Here is an 18055-nt window from a genome sequence, read left to right as displayed (position 1 = left end):
CCATACACCCACACTGCCCCCCATACACCCACACTGCCCCCATACACCCACACTGCCCCCATACACCCATACTGCCCCCCATACACACACACACTGCCCCCCACACTGCCCCCATACACCCACACTGCCCCCATACACCCACACTGCCCCCATACACCCACACTGCCCCCATACACCCACACTGCCCCCATACACCCACACTGCCCCCATACACCCACACTGCCCCCCATACACCCACACTGCCCCCCATACACCCACACTGCCCCCCATACACACACACTGCCCCCCATACTGCCCCCATACACACACACTGGCCCCCATACACACACACTGACCCCCATAGACCTGTACTGCCCCCATACTGCCCCCTCATACACACACACTGACCCCCATAGACCTGTACTGCCCCCCATACTGCCCCCTCATACACACACACTGCCGCCCCATATACACACATTGCCCACACTCACACTGCAATACTCACACACACACACTGCAACTGTTACACACACATACTGTCCCACACATACACTGCATCCCTGACATACACTGCCGCTCTCACACACGCTCACACACTGTCCCCCTCACACACACACTGCACCCCTTACACATTGCACCACTCACACACACTACTGCTCCAATGCACTACTACAGCCCCATTTCCCAGCAGACTTCAGGTAAGTTGTCAAACTGTTCTTAAACGGTTTGACTACTTACTCTGGGAGGGGGTCCCGGCACTATAGACACCATAACCACTACACTGAGCTGTAGTGGTTATTGTGTCTGGATTATTTCTTTAAATAATCTACAAGTGCCCCTCCCGAGATCAGGCTCTGGATCCGCCACTGGGTTCTACATTAACCCCTGTAATGCTGAGTTGTGGTCTACCATCTATATCTGCTGAAATCCCAACAAGTAGACACTCATGGATCTCACAGACTGTCCCTATCAAAAACAGCACACTGGGTAACCATATCCCCCACGATCTTTTCATTACCTATCTGTCACTTACAGATCGGTGACAGACTGGCCCTTTATCGGACTGTTCTGACTGACACCGTTCCACTCTTGTACCACTTCCTTCTAGCTCGCAAAGGAAACCATACGGGACTGAATAGCTGCCTGGTAATCTTTTTGTTTGAATATGTGTGTATCGATGTCAGCATTTATTTGTTTGTGTTGTTTGTGATGTGTGTTTGTGTGTGTCAAAAAGTATCTTTTTGTATTTCGATAGCATCTATCTATGTATGTGTCTGGGAGAGGTAAGGAGTCCTAAAAATTCTCATGACAGTCCTATTCACAGGTGTTTTGAACTAGGCACTTATGTAGTGGGTCTCTCATATTCTCAAACTAGCCCATGTGATAATCCGAAATAGTATCTCTCCAAATCTATCGTATAGGCCGTTGTACAAAAAAAGTTGAAGATTCCCTGTACCGTAACTTCTACAGATCTCTTATCCTTATGAAATGATAAGAAGTTGTTATTTAGTGTTTGCATTACAGTATAGCCGGAAATGAGAAGTGGAATCGCGATGTAAACTGCACATAAATTCATCAGTCGATACATAATTAAAATGAGGAACAGAACACATACTGCCATGATAATATTTTTCGTTACTTGTACTCCCCTCAGATATTCACTTTATAAGGGTTAATTTGACATATTTACTTCTGTCTCACATGGTCTTTCTTTTTCTTTCATGTTATAATAATTTTTTTTTATAAACTGGAACTACATATTTTTTATGAAATCTCCCAAACACTATTTCATCTACTACACTATTTTACAATGAACTTCCATGTTTTGTTTTTTTACACTGAATCATTTTGAACACTACTAATACGTCATAAAGACAGGTTATATGAGCTATTTATCAATGTAAAATTTTATCAAGGTGATAGATATGGTTTGAATGGTGGGATCCTGTAACAAAAATTGAGAAAATTATTCAAACTGATTGCTGTAGAACACATTGGGTTTATACCATTTGCATGTGAAACCAAATACCCCACATGCCAATACATAACAATAATCATTATTTAGAAAACGAGTAGCATATACTAGCAAAATAAATCTAAATATTGAAAAATAAACTTACTGCTGTGGATAGTCTTCCTCGGTTCTTCTCAACATGTACTATGGCATCTCGAACTAGTGAGAAGAGATTGAGCAAAACCCGCTCTAAATCATAAATTCCGTGCATTTCTTTAGTAAGCCGTTCTATTGAAACAATGTATAGATTCCAGTGGGTATCAATTTCAACCACACTTGCCAGACAACCTTTCATTACATTTCCGCAATAGCCAGCACATGGTCGTGTCGCCAGAAGACCTTGGCAGTGGGAGCAATACCATAATTTCAGTAGGCTCCTTCCACAATCCTTGTTGAATTTTAAATAATCTGTAGTGTTGATGACTTCAATGCCAAGGTTCAAAGCTTGAAGGAAAACTCGTGAAGCTTGCAAGGACTTTGATACTTGTGTCATGATGGTTTTGGGATAATGGCCAAAAGCACCGATATCCCGCCTAGCGAGTCGGAGACATTCTAGATTCTCAACAGATTCTTGGACTCCAGGGTTTAGGTAATGAGTGTACAATACAGGGAACAGACTGTCAAAAAACTCATTGACCATGTCGTTCACATTTATATCCGACCCCAACACATAAAGTGAAATGTCCGTGAATAATTCACTTACAAACTTGGCAGTCCTTGATGAGATGTTCTGGTACTTATTCTTAAACATTGTGTTTGTATAGTTTCTTGCATGCCGTATTACAATTTCAAACGCTTCTGTAAAATAGACAATAAATACATATTTAGAATATTTTTAATGTTATTAAAAAGTCATCACATGAACAGAGAACCACCAGTGGTAAGGCAAAGCCAAGTTCCCAAGCTGATAAACTTTATTATGACAGTAAGCATATCAAAAGTGTAACATTTCGGTGTTTTATATGAAGCACATTTTAAGTAATTGGCAGAAATTTAGGAAGAAAATAGAAGAGCATGTTGTGCGGCGGGGGCGGAGCGAAACTGATGGCGGGGGCGGGGCTAAAAGTGCCAGATAACTGCTGCAGGGAAGCAGGAAGGAGTCCTGCTTCCCCAACAAACAGTCTCCAGGAGCTGCACTGCCTCCCCAATGAACAGAGGTAACTACGTGTGATTGTCAGTGTGAGTGTGACTGTCTGCTTGTGTGTGTGTGTGACTGCCTGCATGTAAGTGTGTGTGTGTGTGTGTGTGTGTGTGTGTGTGTAAAACTGTATGTGTGGCTGTGTGTGTGTGGCTGTATGCCTGTCTGCCTGTTATTCTGTGTGAGTGTGTTTATCAACCTGTAACTGTGTATGTGTGTTACTGCCTGTAGCTGTGAGTTTCTGCCTGATCCTGTGTATGTGACTATCTGCCTGCGACTATGAGCATGTGGTGGATTTGACAGTGTATATGTAACACTGTGTCTGACTGTGGGACTGTGTGCACATAACTCTGCAAAATTATACACCTGCATTCACACACAGGCCTAAATGCATGTTTTATCTGAATTAAATAACCATCACACACAGCCAATACACCCAGCACAAATATCACGTACAACCAATACACGCATATCACACACTGTTAATATACCCATTACAAATATCACACACAACCAACACATAGCATACATATCACACACAGTCATCACACCTATCACATACACAGACAACACAAACATTACATCATACATGGATGACAGGGGGGGGCGCTGTGAAGATTTTTCGCACATGGCACCTAAAGGCCTAAGGCCGCCCATGTTTACTATATATATGGTGGAAATGTGAACCAATTCAGAGGTTTTGGGGACAGATAAAGGACAAAATCCAAGTAATCAGTAAGATCAAACTCCCACTGAAACCAGAATCTTATTTAAATTTATTTACATTTTCCAAAAATGGCCAAAGCAGAGTATGACATAATAGTACATACTTTGCTAGCAGCAAAGATCATAATAGCCAGAAAATGGAAATCTTGTATGCCGCCATTATGCATTGAGGTCAAAAATCAACTCATCTTCCACGTAAATATGGAACAGAGAAGTACCAACATTTTACTCAGAAGAGGTATTATAAATGGGACCTATGGATAAAATCGATCCCTGAGTGAGCATGATAAATAAATAACCCAAGGATAAGAGGAGAAAATATTTAACCTGCCGGACATGTATGTTGTTTTATATGTTATCCCATTCCAATAACATGGGATAGGGTATATTAGGTATGTGAGGTTTTACAGGAGGGGAGAAGCATTCTATATATTTATTGTTTAAATAGAACTATATGTTTTGTACGGTAATTTTTTTCTTATGTGTGTTTCAGTTGTTTTTGACAAATAACAACAAAAAAGCGAATAAAGAATAAATAAATGGGGAAAAAAAGGGGCGGGGCCTGACCGCCATGCTGACCGGTCGCAGGCCACAGAGGCTCCTGATAAACCTGGTCCAATATGGTTAAATCTATACGCAAAAACGCAAACTGAGTGACCTGAAGTTGCATCAAGCACCCGGGCAGAAGCTGGAGCCACCGCGGACCCTGAGATCGGGAGTGCCAGAGCCCCCTGCGGGCGATATGGGACTTCGGGGTCTGCGGCCTAGGAGGGTGGAGAGCGGGACGGACGGCCGCCGTCCTGCTTGTGAACCTGGCCGCCACGCAACAGCCTAGGGTCGCACCTCACGGGCCTCGCTTCCCCCCCCATGGACCGGGGGGGTCATCCCGGTCCCCACCGGAGGGAACCCTCACGCTCTAAAGCCCAGCATCGGACCTACCAGAAGGCGCGCACCACGAGCCAGGCCTCTAAAATGGCGGCGCCGCAATCAGCACCATACCATGCAACCTCGCATGCCTTCCGGCGAAAACAACACCACCCTCACTGTATAAGCCCGCATGGGATCATGCCCTCACACTACACGGAGAACGAGCTGGGGCAGGAGATGGAGGACAACGTCGGCGACCGGAGCCCACAGCAGCACCACTCACCTGGTACCCCTGATGCTGGGCCTGGGAAACAATGTCGACTGGAACGACTCACTAGCGGCACCAACGGCAACCTAAGCTGCCACCAAAGCAACAGAGCCCATCGGCTGCCCTCCCTACTCACATACGCCACTAACCAACGAGCGGCTCGCCCACAACATGAGACTCTCACGTACTGACCTCCATACCTCATCGCCCAACAAAGATGGCTGCGCCCAGCCTCGGACGTGCTGATCACCCAGTACCCCCCATGTTGCACCGCAGCACTCAGGGGACAGGGACATACATATGGACAGGTCTACTGCCGGTGGTTTTACTTTCACTTATAAGTTTAATTTACTTTTTATTCTTTCACTCTGACAATTGCATTATTTTAGCATATAAAACTGTGTCGGCGCATGAGCTTTTGTAATAGACAGATCCCTACAGCTTAGTACAGCTAAATTGTCTGAAACCTGGATAAACCGGCATAGAATGTCACTCAACCGTTTAAACTATGTACATCATTGTCATGCCATAGTCTGCCTAACGAATGTTCCTATATTGTTTAAAAAATGTGTTTCTCTTGTTTCCTTTTTTTTATAGTACTTCTCGTGTGTATGCCGGTTAAATTAATGCTATCTTTTTCACGCACATAGTCATCTCATGGCAAGCACAAAATTTTACCAGTATGAGCCTGATCAGTTAGCAATTTGGTGTTCAGTCGTTCACTCTGACCTAATATGCCTTGATAACACTGTCTCAGATGCCCATAGCAATCTGTAATGTGCCCCCTGCACCTAACAGCAGAGTCTAAGCTAACGTATTAGTCCTATCATTTAAAGGAGCTCTATGCTAACATTTCGTGTTACTCATCATTACTTTGTACCTAACGGGACTTTTCACAACTAAATGGTTAAAGCTTGTTTAAACATTATTATAAAAATGTGCATGTTCCTCAAATGTCATTCCCAGCTCTAAAAGTATAGTACTGAAACTTGTTTACAATGCTGTGACATACTGAACGCTTATGTGATTCTCATAAATGCACAACCAAAATAAAGAATTTAAAAAAAAAAAATGGGGAAAAAAAAGTGTAACATTTTTCTGTACATTTTATAAAACAAAAGCATATTCTTCTTGATATCCCGTTTGATTGAGGTAATTATTTCACTTTTACAGAGCCACATTTAAGTACATAGAGCTTGTAGGTCGGAGAGCAATTTTAGACAATGCTTTTCTCGTACTAGAACTCATTTGATTGCTAATATTTGTATAAAATTACACCTTTCTTTGATAAACAAGATGTGTGTTGTTCAACATTTTAACACGGAAACACATTGCTACTTCATTGCTGCTATATTAACGCCTTGGACATCTATCTTGAAGGATAAAATGAAATCAAGCAATTGTTTCATATCATTCATTATGCACCAATTTTAAAAGAAAGGGCAACATTACTTATTTCACAAGATTTGTAAATTCACAAATGCTTATTTGCACCATAACTGGTTAGAGGCGATGCATAGTTTGCCTCCTGGAAGGAGCTACGGAAAAGTGACATGCGATAAAATAATTCTTTCCTCTGGCGTCTGAAAAGACCTAAATGCAATTACAAATATTTTATGTTCTGTGAAGGTATTGACATTTTAAATACATATTTGTCTTTTTCCTCTTTTACGGGAGAATCATATTTTCTAGCTGACATTTACCTTTAACAAACACAGCAGAGGTTGCACATTAACAAGACGTTTCATAATAATCATTTTGCCAAAGTGTTAGAATCCTCGGAGTATTTGCAATCATGCATTTGTTGGTTTATTTTTGCTCAGATATCCCCCATGGCACAAACATAAACAACAATATGAAGACGGCTTGATGGATGGATGGACGGACGGACGGATGGACAGGCAGACTGGATACATAATGGGTGAATAATCTTGGACAAACAATTTACTATCAATGGGACTCTCAGAATGTTATGTTGAAAGACAAAGATAAGGAAGGAGCTATGGAGCAATGATCAATCAATTTTCAACAATCCTTTTTTAGATTTCTTTATATAAAGCAAGTTTGAAAGTACAGAAAGCACAGAAACTCTATATATCATAAAATACTCCCTTGGCTAACACAGACTGGCCACGTGAGGTCATTTGAATTATAATTGTATCTATATATTTAAATAAAATATTGCATTATGTTATATAATAATGCATTATTATATCCATGACTGTCAGTTTGGCCCTGTACTATTCCTGCAATTGAATATTTAATATGAGGAAAGGCTACATAAGTATACATACAAAATCTAGAACAATTAAACAATGCAGTAGAGTTGAAAACAGTATGTGTTTCAGATAAGCAGGAATAGCTTGTCATCAGACATTGGTTCACTTCGAAGATAGTCATTCACAAGACATCTAGTCTCCATGACAAAGATAATGAGATTTTCAACAAACACTATTTCATTTCTGCCGTGGGTTAAAGTGACACAAGGTCACTTTATTAATTTTTTATTTAGGATTTTTTTTTTTTTTTTACAAAAGCAATTATATAAACATGGGAAATGACCATGCCAGGCGCATACCACAAAGAGATGATTTTATGATGTTTGCAAATAACCCATTTTAATGCCGATTTCTTCAGTGTTTTTGAAATACATTGCAATTATTAAGCATGAATGGTTTCTATGGTGATTACTCTAATTCTGTAAGAACACGGTATGAATGATCCTTATATATGTAGTCCTTACGCATGTTATGTGTGGAGGGTAACTTGCTATCATTTACAACTTGTAACAACATATACATACACAATGTGGGTTTTCAAAACAGGCCACTAGAGACCAGACAGCAGAGGTATTGGTAGAAAGTAAAAATATACATATATAAAATAATAGTATACTGTTATTTGCAGCATCTGCAATGAGATCTCACCATACCAGGAAAAGGTTAAACCTCTCAGAAGTCTACTTCTCATTTGATTTTCTGTGGGGCTCTGAGCTTTATGCAACTCTCTAATATGGGAAGAAGAGGCCTGGTCATGCCTTCACATGTGATGCATTTTGGCATGTTCTCAATACCAGAATCTAGAAATGCAAAAGTGTGTATGTGCTTCTCTGTTTTATACTTACCTCTAGTACATACTCTGCCCATGTATTATTATTTTTTAAATCTATTAATTTATTTTATTTTAGCAACTATTTCACTATTATCTCACTATTATCACTATTATTTCACTATCTTTTGGTGATGCTTTGGTAGTTCAGGCCTTGGTACTATGTCATCATCAATATCATAAGTATGAAATAAATATATCTTGAAATTGTATTAATCTTGATAATCCCTCCCACTCGGAACCACCCCCCAATATCCTAATAATGAATTCTTAGTGTAAGTTCTTGTCTGTTTACTTTATTACTCTGTTCTTGGAGAGAGAGAACCTCTTATGTCCTGTATAGCTTCAATATTTTATTTTTCTGTTTGTCTGCCCATTTGGGGATTGTATTCCCTTCCTTTCTTCTCTCCTCCTCTGGTCTAATACTTCCCTACACTGTGACTGAGCATACGCTCTACCTCTGTTGGTTATTGTGATCTAAATTCTGAAGGAAAGAAAGTATAAATTAGAAGAAACAAAAGAAAAAAGAAAGCGAAATCACTACAGAAAGCATAAAAGCCCCGATATATTGTCCATTTTATTTATCCATGTGTCCCAGTCTTCGATTTGTTTGTATTCGTGCTTGCCATATAACTTGTTTTATCAGTTCATTGGTACGTGGAATTATCCCTGTTTTCCAGTTACACGCTAAGAGTAATTTAGCTGCCGTGATTATGTGTAATATTAACATTAATGTTCTTTTTTTTTTTTTTTTTTTTTGTCAATCTTTCTTTTATTGAAGCATTTTTGATAGGGTACAGAAGGAAAGGAGGGAAACGCATAGTATGATTACAGTAGAGGGTTTAAACATTGTCAGCTTTAGACTATTACATTTCTGGGATAGCGATGCTTCGTTTTTTTGTTTTTTTTCATAAATCAGGTTGAGAAAACAGGTTCATAAATCAGTCATAGAAAACAAGATTCTAATACAGGCGTTTAAATCAGGCTTTTGAAGCAAGTTATTATGTCAGGCTATGAAATCAGGCTATCAGATCTAGCTATGAAATCAGGCTATGAAATCAGGCTATGAAATCAGGCTATGAAATCAGGCTAAGAAATCAGGCTATGAAATCAGGCTATGAAATCAGGCTATGAAATCAGGCTATGAAATCAGGCTATTAAATCAGGCTATCGAATCAGGCTATCGAATCAGGCTATCGAATCAGGCTATCGAATCAGGCTATCGAATCAGGCTATCGAATCAGGCTATCGAATCAGGCTATCGAATCAGGCTATTAAATCAAGCTATTAAATCAGGCTATTAACTCAGGCTATTAACACAGGATATTAAATCAAATCAGGCTATGAAGTCAGGCTATTGACAACATGACATTAAGCATGCTAGGCTAGTAGTGAAAATGAATTACCAAGAGGCGCACAGCAAAGGGAGTTAGACCTAATAGGTACGAGTGAAATTACTAAGGCAGGCTGGCAACATAGTATGTATCTATCTGCTAGCTGGAAATCATAAAGTATTAACTGTATAAAGAAAAATTAAACAATACGGAGCATGGGAATTTGTATGGGTAAAACCCTCAGGGTGTAACAGTGTGTCTCTTGCGGTTACTTGGGACAGTCCAAGGCCTCGAGCGTAGCAGGTGTCCATGCTGTTATTCAGCCCACCCCACATGGAGGAGTTGTGTTGTAGCACGCATGGTCCAATCTACTTGGTTGTGGGGGGCTGCCTATTTGTTCCACCGCTCCATGGAGGCCCGGGTCCGTTTCTCTATAGTGGGCGTTTTGGCCCGCTGAGTGCTTAGCCCTCTGGGTTAAGGTGCCCCTGGTGTTATTCCTAGTGCGCTGCCGCTTGAGTGTCCCTTGTCTTCGGCCCAAGGCCGTATCGGAGACCCTTGCCACAAGTCCATTGACCCCATCTCCAGGGTCGTGGGCCCAAGGCTTTGCCGGAGTCCGGTTGTTCCCTTGGGTGTATGGGTGGCGGTGAGGAGTAACCCTCGGGTGGGCTCCCAGCCCGGAAGAAGAGTGGGGAGAGCTCTTGGGTGCGTACCTGGATGTACGGGGGGTCCCCCGTGGTCTGCTGCAGTGCTCCGATGCTTGTTTCTTCTTTATGATTACGCCTGCAGACTGAGGATCTCTCCTCCTGCGGCGCCATCTTGGGGCTCTGTGCCTTTTAGGAGTGAGGCATTGGCCGTTATGGTGCTGTGTTGGCTCCTGGCTCTGGCGTGTGTCCTGTTTATTCAGCCATGCCCGGCGCTCCAGTTGTGCCCAAAAGGCATCGAAGAGAGCGGTGAGTCTGGCTTCGTAGTTTGGTATGACTGAGTGGTGTTCATGTAGCTCACTTTGTGCTTTCACGGTTGCCATTTTAGCAGCGTCTCGTGTTCGCCGATCTTGTTGCTGTATTGCCCCATATTGTAGGCTCAGCTCGTTGCCGCTTGTCCAGTTGCTTGTTGCAGACCGAGGCTCCAGTGGGCCTCTCGTAGCTGCTGTGGGTGCTATGTCAGCCATTGTTGCCAGTCTGCTTGCTGTGTGCCTCTCGCCGCAAGCCGCCATCTTGGGCTCGTCTTGTGAGGAGCTATCACTGTGAGGCAGAGGCCCAGGCTTGGTAGGTCGTGCCAGTTGGTAGCCCTGGTGTCTAGTGAGGACCGGGATGACCCCCACCGGTCCTGGGGGGGGGGGGAAGATATGCAGGCACGCCGAGGTTTCTGTACGTGGCTTTGTCTTCGAGGAGAGCGGCCGCCTCTCCCCGTCTCAGTCTCTGGTAGGCCTCAGGCGCGTTTTGTGGGTTTCCGGGCTTTGGGGTGCTCGATTTTGGTGTCGTTTTGTGCCCCCGGGTGTCCCCACTCTGTCTCTTACCATCCGGCTGGTGGACGCGCCGATTTTCGGGGTGTATACCCCGGTTTTCGTTGCGTTTCGGCGGGAGCTGATGTTCAGCACGTCCTGCCAGCTCGGCGGTTAGGCTCCGCCCCCCTTAATGTTCTTTTTGTCATATTTGGGCAGTTTATGTTTAGTAAGATCATTTCAGGTTTAAGAGGTAATTTTATTTCCAGTTATTTGGTATATTATCTTTATTACTTCTCCCCAAAATGTGTTTATGGGTGTGCACTGCCATACCATATGTGGACCAAATTATCTTCATTAATATTGCATTTCCAGCATCTATCCGATAACTCTGTGAAGATTTTCTTTAAGCGTATCGGTGTTAGGTACCATCTATTTGATCATTTAAATTGGGTTTCTGTAGGGTTTAAACAGTGTATATATTTATTTAGTTTGTTTAAAGAGCTTATCCATTCTTCTTCTTCTATATGTATTTGTAATTATTTTTCCCATTAATTAATTAGTGCTATCGGTTTGTCATGTCTCCATCTATATACAACTTTAGCACATTTTGCTAGTACATTTTTATAATTCTTTAGTTCAAATAGATGTATAAGGTTTATGGTATTCTCCCCCTTAATATTATAGAGATGTTCAGCTAAGAAACTCTTAGCAGATAATTGAATGTTTCACTGGGGGAATGTTAAATTCCTCCATAATTTGGTTAAAGGGTTTGAGATTGTGTTCCACAATGTGTGGTCTATATTGGACTTTTTTATTTTTTTTGAAAATAGCTGATAAAGAGTGCCTTACAGCAGACAATAACAAGTAACTTGTACATATTTTCACTTTAAATGATAAAAGATTTGGGAAATGTAATTAATAACTCAAGATATATATATATATATATATATATATATATATATATAATTATTATTATTATTATTATTATTATTATTATTATTATTATTATTATTATTATTATTATTTATTTTTTATATTAGGTGGAGCAGTCCCCTTGCAGCAGCTCCGGCCACCCGGCCTTCCAGGGCCATGTGATCACCATGATCACATCGCCGCAATAGGAGTCTATAGAGCTGCCAACAGGAGGGCTATCTGAGCAGTCAGGCAGTCCCCCAGGCTGCTAAAATAAATACATAAATACATAAATATATTATACATGTTTAATAAATATATTGAAGATAAAGGTTTCCCTGGACTGAATAAGGAAGGGAAAGACATGACTGCTGCCCAGGGAAGGGGGGATGGATTAAAGGGGATACATATGTAGCGAGAAGGGTACTGGTATATTTGGGAATCAGCAGGTAGGAACAGATCTAACAGGAGCTTTCCCACCCTCCCTCCCTAGGATTGTTACTTTTGGTAGAAAAGTGGCGGTGGTGGTGGTGTTTTTCTTTGTGTCTGGTTGTCTCTGTTTTTGTTTTGTCACAGCGGAATACCTGGCCAGCGCATGGGAAGGCAAGTGCCAAGTCGGATTGGGGAGTCGCAGCATGCTTGGGCTGAAGGCGGAAGGCAGGCTGCTTTGGACTCTGGAAAAAGGATGTGAGATCTGTCTGATGGATGAATCACCCCATCAGCTGACAGTTGGTTTAATGCTGGTCAAAATGTTCAATAAAGCTGTGGCCGTTGCCCTTATCCATTATAAAGGTGTTGTGTGTTTATTGGGCAACGGAGGGGTTGTGGGTCTGCAGTCATGGTACTCCCTAACTAGAAAACCTAGCAGGAGGTACAGAGAGAAATGGGTTATAGGGGTGGCAACGAGGGCATAACCCTGCATAAAGCACAAAATATACGAAAAATAGAAAATGAAGGAGAAAGATCCTTATGAGTCCCAAGGCTATTTGGTTTTTTATACCGTTATTTTCAATAAAATGTATTTATTTTCTATAGACGCTCACTTTGGGGTGGTTTGAAGGAGAACGGCCCGTCTTGTCACGAGGTGGTCTCTCCTTCATTCTCTATTTTTCGTATATTAATAAATATATTGTATATATATAATGCATATACATGATTTCATTATAAGTGTAATTTGAGATATATACACATATCTCTCAAAATACACTTATAATGAAATCATATATATGCATTATATATGTATAATATATTATAAAATGCTTTAATTATAATATATTAGACATATATAGGAAATAAAAGTGTGTGTATATATGTACACATACACACACAAACATGTATTATATACACACGTATTATATGTATATGTGTGTGTATACATATGAATGAAACCAAGAGGCTGCACTAACCCAAACATGCATACATTATAGGTTGCTGCTGGGGCCAAAATATACAACATACAAAATACACAATCCAGCTCACTCGCTTATTCACTAAACAATGATTTCACATCTTACAGATTGTAATAGTTTTATTTAAAAACACCTAATCTAGGAAAAAAATAAGTGGGGGTTTAGTTACATTATATGATCATATATGGCATAAACCAGCCACAATGTCAATGTACCCCATTGAATGGGTGGGGTTAATTTTAATTTCTGGGCTGCCATACCGTCTCAAAGGCAACATAGCCAATCTGGTAAATAGCAATTTACAAAAACAGAAATTGGCAAATCTTATGTTTGACCCTGTAACTTTCCAAATCACCATAAAACCTGTACTTGAGGGTTACTGTTGTACTCGTGAGACATTACTCTACACATAAATGAGTGTTTTAGAGCAGTAAAATGTATTATACTGATAATAGCATCGGTGAAATGGCAGTTTATGTGTGAAAAATTAAAAAAAAAACATAAATGCTAATTTTGGCCAGGGTTTGTGACTAAGTGGCTACTAAAAAAGACTGGACATACCCCATTTTGAATAAAGTGGGTTGTCTACTTTTACAGCTGGTATGCCATGATGGGGTGAATTTTCATTCCTGGGCTGCTATACGGTCTCAAAGGCAACATTGGCCCAGCGAACCAATCTGGCAAATTTCAATGTGCAAACATGGAAAAGGAAAAAGCCCTTTATTTGACCCTTGTAAGTTTGCAAAAAAAAACAAACAAACCTGTACATTGGGGACACTGTTGTACTCAGGAGCTATTGCTGAACACATTTTGGGGTGTTCTTTGTCAGTAACACATAACAGGAACTGAGAATCCATGCCTAAAATACAATGTGAGAGAAAAATAACACAAGAAAATGACTATCCAAAAGTTTGAAAAAGACTGGTGGTAGAATTAGTGCATGGAAAGTGTTAAAATACCACCATTTATATACCCTAGGGTGTCTACATTTCAAAAATATATTGTTTAATGAGGGTAAATTAGGACATGGGTGCATGATGACCAGCTGTGAAAATTCCAAGATGGAAAACTGGAATGCGCACCCTCCAAATAAGGTCTTTTAGTCCCCGGAGAACCCGACACACCTGTACATGGGTGGTATCACTGTACTCGGGAGATGTTGCTCAAAACATATTGGGGGGCAGTAACCCTTAAAGTTCTCAGTACATGTATTCTTAAATTTGCTATGTGTGTCAGAAAAAATTAATTATTATTTTTTTTAATTTGGCATAGATTGATGGTAAAATGGTTGCATGAAAAGAGTCAAAATACCCCAAGCTTAATACCTTAGGATGTCTTCTTTTAAAAAAAAATATACACATGTGAAGGGTTATTCATGGATTCCTGACACATATCAGTGTTACAATGTAACTTGCGTTAATTTAAAAAAAAAAATGGTTTGGAAATAGCAAAGTGCTGCTTGTACTTATAGCCCTTTAAATTGCAAACAAAAGCTAAGAACATTGTTAACATTTTTAAAATCAGAACAAAATTTTGAAACTATTTAGCATGGGTGTTTTTTGGCGGCTGTAGATGTGCAACATATTTTGGGGGTCAAAGTTGGAATAAGTGTGTTTTTTTTAAATGTTTTCATTATATTTTATAATTAGTTTTATAGTAAATTATATGATATGATGAAAATATTGGTATCTTTAGAAAGACCATTTAATGGTGAGAAAAACTGTATATAATATGTGTGGGTACAGTAAATTGGTAAGAGGAAAATTACAGCTAAACACAAACACCGCAGAAATGTAAAAACAGCCCTGGTCCCAAATGGTAAGAAAACTGAAAAGCGGGGTTAAAGTTATAAACTTATGGTATATGACTCCGGCAAGATTATCAAAATTTTCATACGGAGTTAGTGAAAATGGTTGGAGATGTGGGGCCGACAATGTGAACTATATTCACGTGTGGTGATCCTGTAAAAGCGTGTTGAATATTTGGTCATGGGTTAGAAAAATAATATTTAGTCTATGTAAAGTTAGACTCTCTATGTCTCCAGAGGTTATGCTACTATGTTTAAACTGGCCGAATTTAACAAGGCCAGAACAATTTTTAATAACTCAAAGTTTAATTGCTGGGAAAATCATTGTGGCAAGAAATTGGAAGAATGACCATGAGTTAGTATTTTCTCAAATAAGTTCCCAACTCATTTTTCAGTTGAGAATGGAAAAAAACTATACTAAATACTCATATAAAGCTTCCGATTTATGAGATAAATGGTAAAAGGAAATTGAAAAAATTGCAAATTCTTGCATCATATGAAGATATCAAAAAAAGAAAAAAGAAAAGAAAAGAAAAATGGTGGAAAATAACAGATAAAGGGCTAACGGAAAGTTGCCGACTCTTGGTGACTGAACAAATTAAGGTGTTAATAGTTTTGTATTTATGTGTTATGTGTTTGAGGAAGAATCTAACTAATGTAATTATTTAAATCGAATTGGATATGCATCCCTTCTTTGTAGGTATGTGTATCAAGTTCATTCCCATATCTGATCTCTTGTAAATGTATTTTTTAATGTCTTGGATATATGTAATCTTTAAAAAAACAAATTGAATAAAAACAGATTTGGAAAAAAAAAAGACAATTCGAAAAATGTAAATGTTCCTTAAAGGGACACTAAGCAACATAACCATGACTGCGCAGTGTAGTTTTTTCTGCTGCTATGGTCTCTGGGGAGCGTCCACCTGTGTTTTGTCAAACCATCTGCAAGGCTCTCCCTGCCACTATGAAATTGCTCCATCTTCACTCACACTAAACTAGTTCCCGATCAATGTCAATTGCGTCCCACAGGTCAACAATGAAACAGCTGGAAGCAAAGAGCTCTGTTTTTTATGAAAGCACTCTAAAATGGCTTGACAAATAAATGGGGAATGTTAGGAGTTCCCCAATAACAACAGCCACAACCCTTTAAAAATAATTCCTCAGGGATTTGAAATTCCAATGGGTATATGTTTCCGTTATATAAAATCTACAATCCAATCTTGGAAATATAGTTTGATAACTTATTATTATTATAACTATTCTTATACAGTAATTTTTACTTTCTTTGAGACTTTCTGCTAAATGCAGAAAGCGAAGAAAAAAAAAAACTACGAAAAAAAAACCAGAAGCTAGTTACGGCACTAAATGTACATTTTAACATGAAAAGCCAATTCATAAAAAGAATAATGCTCTTTGATTTAAAAGAATAAACAGCTGGAGAGCATTGTGTGGAAGCAGCGTATTTTATATCAAGAACCATGGCAGCACATTGATTAGATTAATCATTTAACGTTCTCATTTTGAACAGTAAATAAAAGATACCCTGACTACACAGCATGAAAGCGTGAATGGTCTATAAATTAACTCATATTGCTATTATGCTTTGCTTCTTCTGTGTCCTGTCTCCATGCAGTCTGCATTCTTGCTTTAATTGCACACAAAATTGTACAGCTAGTTAAAATATTACCAACAGCCCTAACAATGCACACAGATCATTGACATGCATACACTTTTAACTCAAACAGAGAAACACTGCACACCAGGTGTGTTTTTCTCACCTATTGCACTAAACATAAAACTGAAAGAATTGAAAAATTAAGGCTACAATGGCCGGGAACATTTTGCTCAATCAAATTTTTGTATATACATTTGGAACAAACTCTGTTTTAAATACAGTGTTTAACAAACATCGTACTTACACATTGTGATATAATAAGTATTTTTAGCACGACTGAGTAATGAAAATGGCAGAAAGTCTTGATTTTTCCTGGATCTTGTTAATTACAATTATAACAAATACATTCTGTATATAATAGTACAAATTTAAATATTTAAGTGGAATGATATATTATGGGTTGTGTGAATAGATGAAATAGTTTTTCCCAGCCACCCACCCAGCAAATGGTGGGTGTAAAAGAGAGACTGCCTCACTTATATAAAAGAGAAAAATGCTTTTATATCTTGTTTGCCTTTATTTTCTTGACAACACTCCTTGTCTTTATCTCATTGGCCGAGAGCACTCAACTCTCCTGGTTTTCTCTAAGCCAGGTATAAGCAACCTTCGGCACTCCATATGTTGTGGGCTACACTTCCCATGATGCTTTGCCAGCATTATGGGTGTAAGAACATTATGGGGGATGTAGTCCACAACATCTGGAATGTCGAAGTATGCCTATCCCTGCTCTAAGCAGTGACATCTGGCTTCTCAAGATGACTGGATACAGCAAACGCGGTAAGTTGTCAAACCATGCTAAAATAGTTTGACATCTTATTGTGGGATGGTACCAGGGCACTCCTAACACCATGACCACTACAGCTTCTCTATTCAATATATAATTCAAAAAATACTGACATGTGGAAACAATTTGTATTTAGGGGGTTGTAAGTAGGGGTCACTGGGGGTCACTGGTTGAAAATTACCATTATTCCACAAATACTGAACCTGCTATAACTGCTCTCCCTTCTCCTCTCTCACGGTTAGGAAACTGATGACCCTATTTACCTTTATCCTCAGAGTGGAAATTGTATGTATATCTGAACTGCACTATCCCCACTAGGCCATGCTACAGACACGTGCGGTATGCCCAGATTGCTTTCCCACTTTCCTGTCATTTATTTTGAGAACATACAAAATGCTTTGCTTCGCTATTGCAATCCAAGTTGTTGCCTGCAACCAATTTCCAGGTGATGCATTTAAAAATGATGCATCTAGTCTATCTTTCACCCAAAAATACATAAGCTTATGGGTCAGAGGTTTAAACCAGTTGAACACTTGCCAAAAGTTTGACCAAACTGCAGTGGTGGGTCTGGTCCATTTTTTTCTGGAGCT

The 18055-nt window shown here is 39.7% G+C and overlaps 1 protein-coding gene across 1 annotated transcript in view; it reads right to left on the bottom strand.

The window, feature by feature from the left end:
- The window catches only part of GPC3 (glypican 3), a 439590-nt gene that overhangs the window by 287458 nt on the left and 134077 nt on the right, over positions 1–18055 (bottom strand). The window contains exon 3 of the mRNA XM_063432042.1: positions 2100–2791. Coding sequence (XP_063288112.1) covers positions 2100–2791 — 692 coding nt within the window. The remainder of the gene's footprint in view (positions 1–2099; positions 2792–18055) is intronic.

The sequence above is a fragment of the Pelobates fuscus genome, chromosome 9 (genome assembly GCF_036172605.1).
Source record: "Pelobates fuscus isolate aPelFus1 chromosome 9, aPelFus1.pri, whole genome shotgun sequence".
NCBI lineage: Eukaryota > Metazoa > Chordata > Amphibia > Anura > Pelobatidae > Pelobates > Pelobates fuscus.
This window is presented reverse-complemented; position numbering and strand designations above follow the sequence as displayed.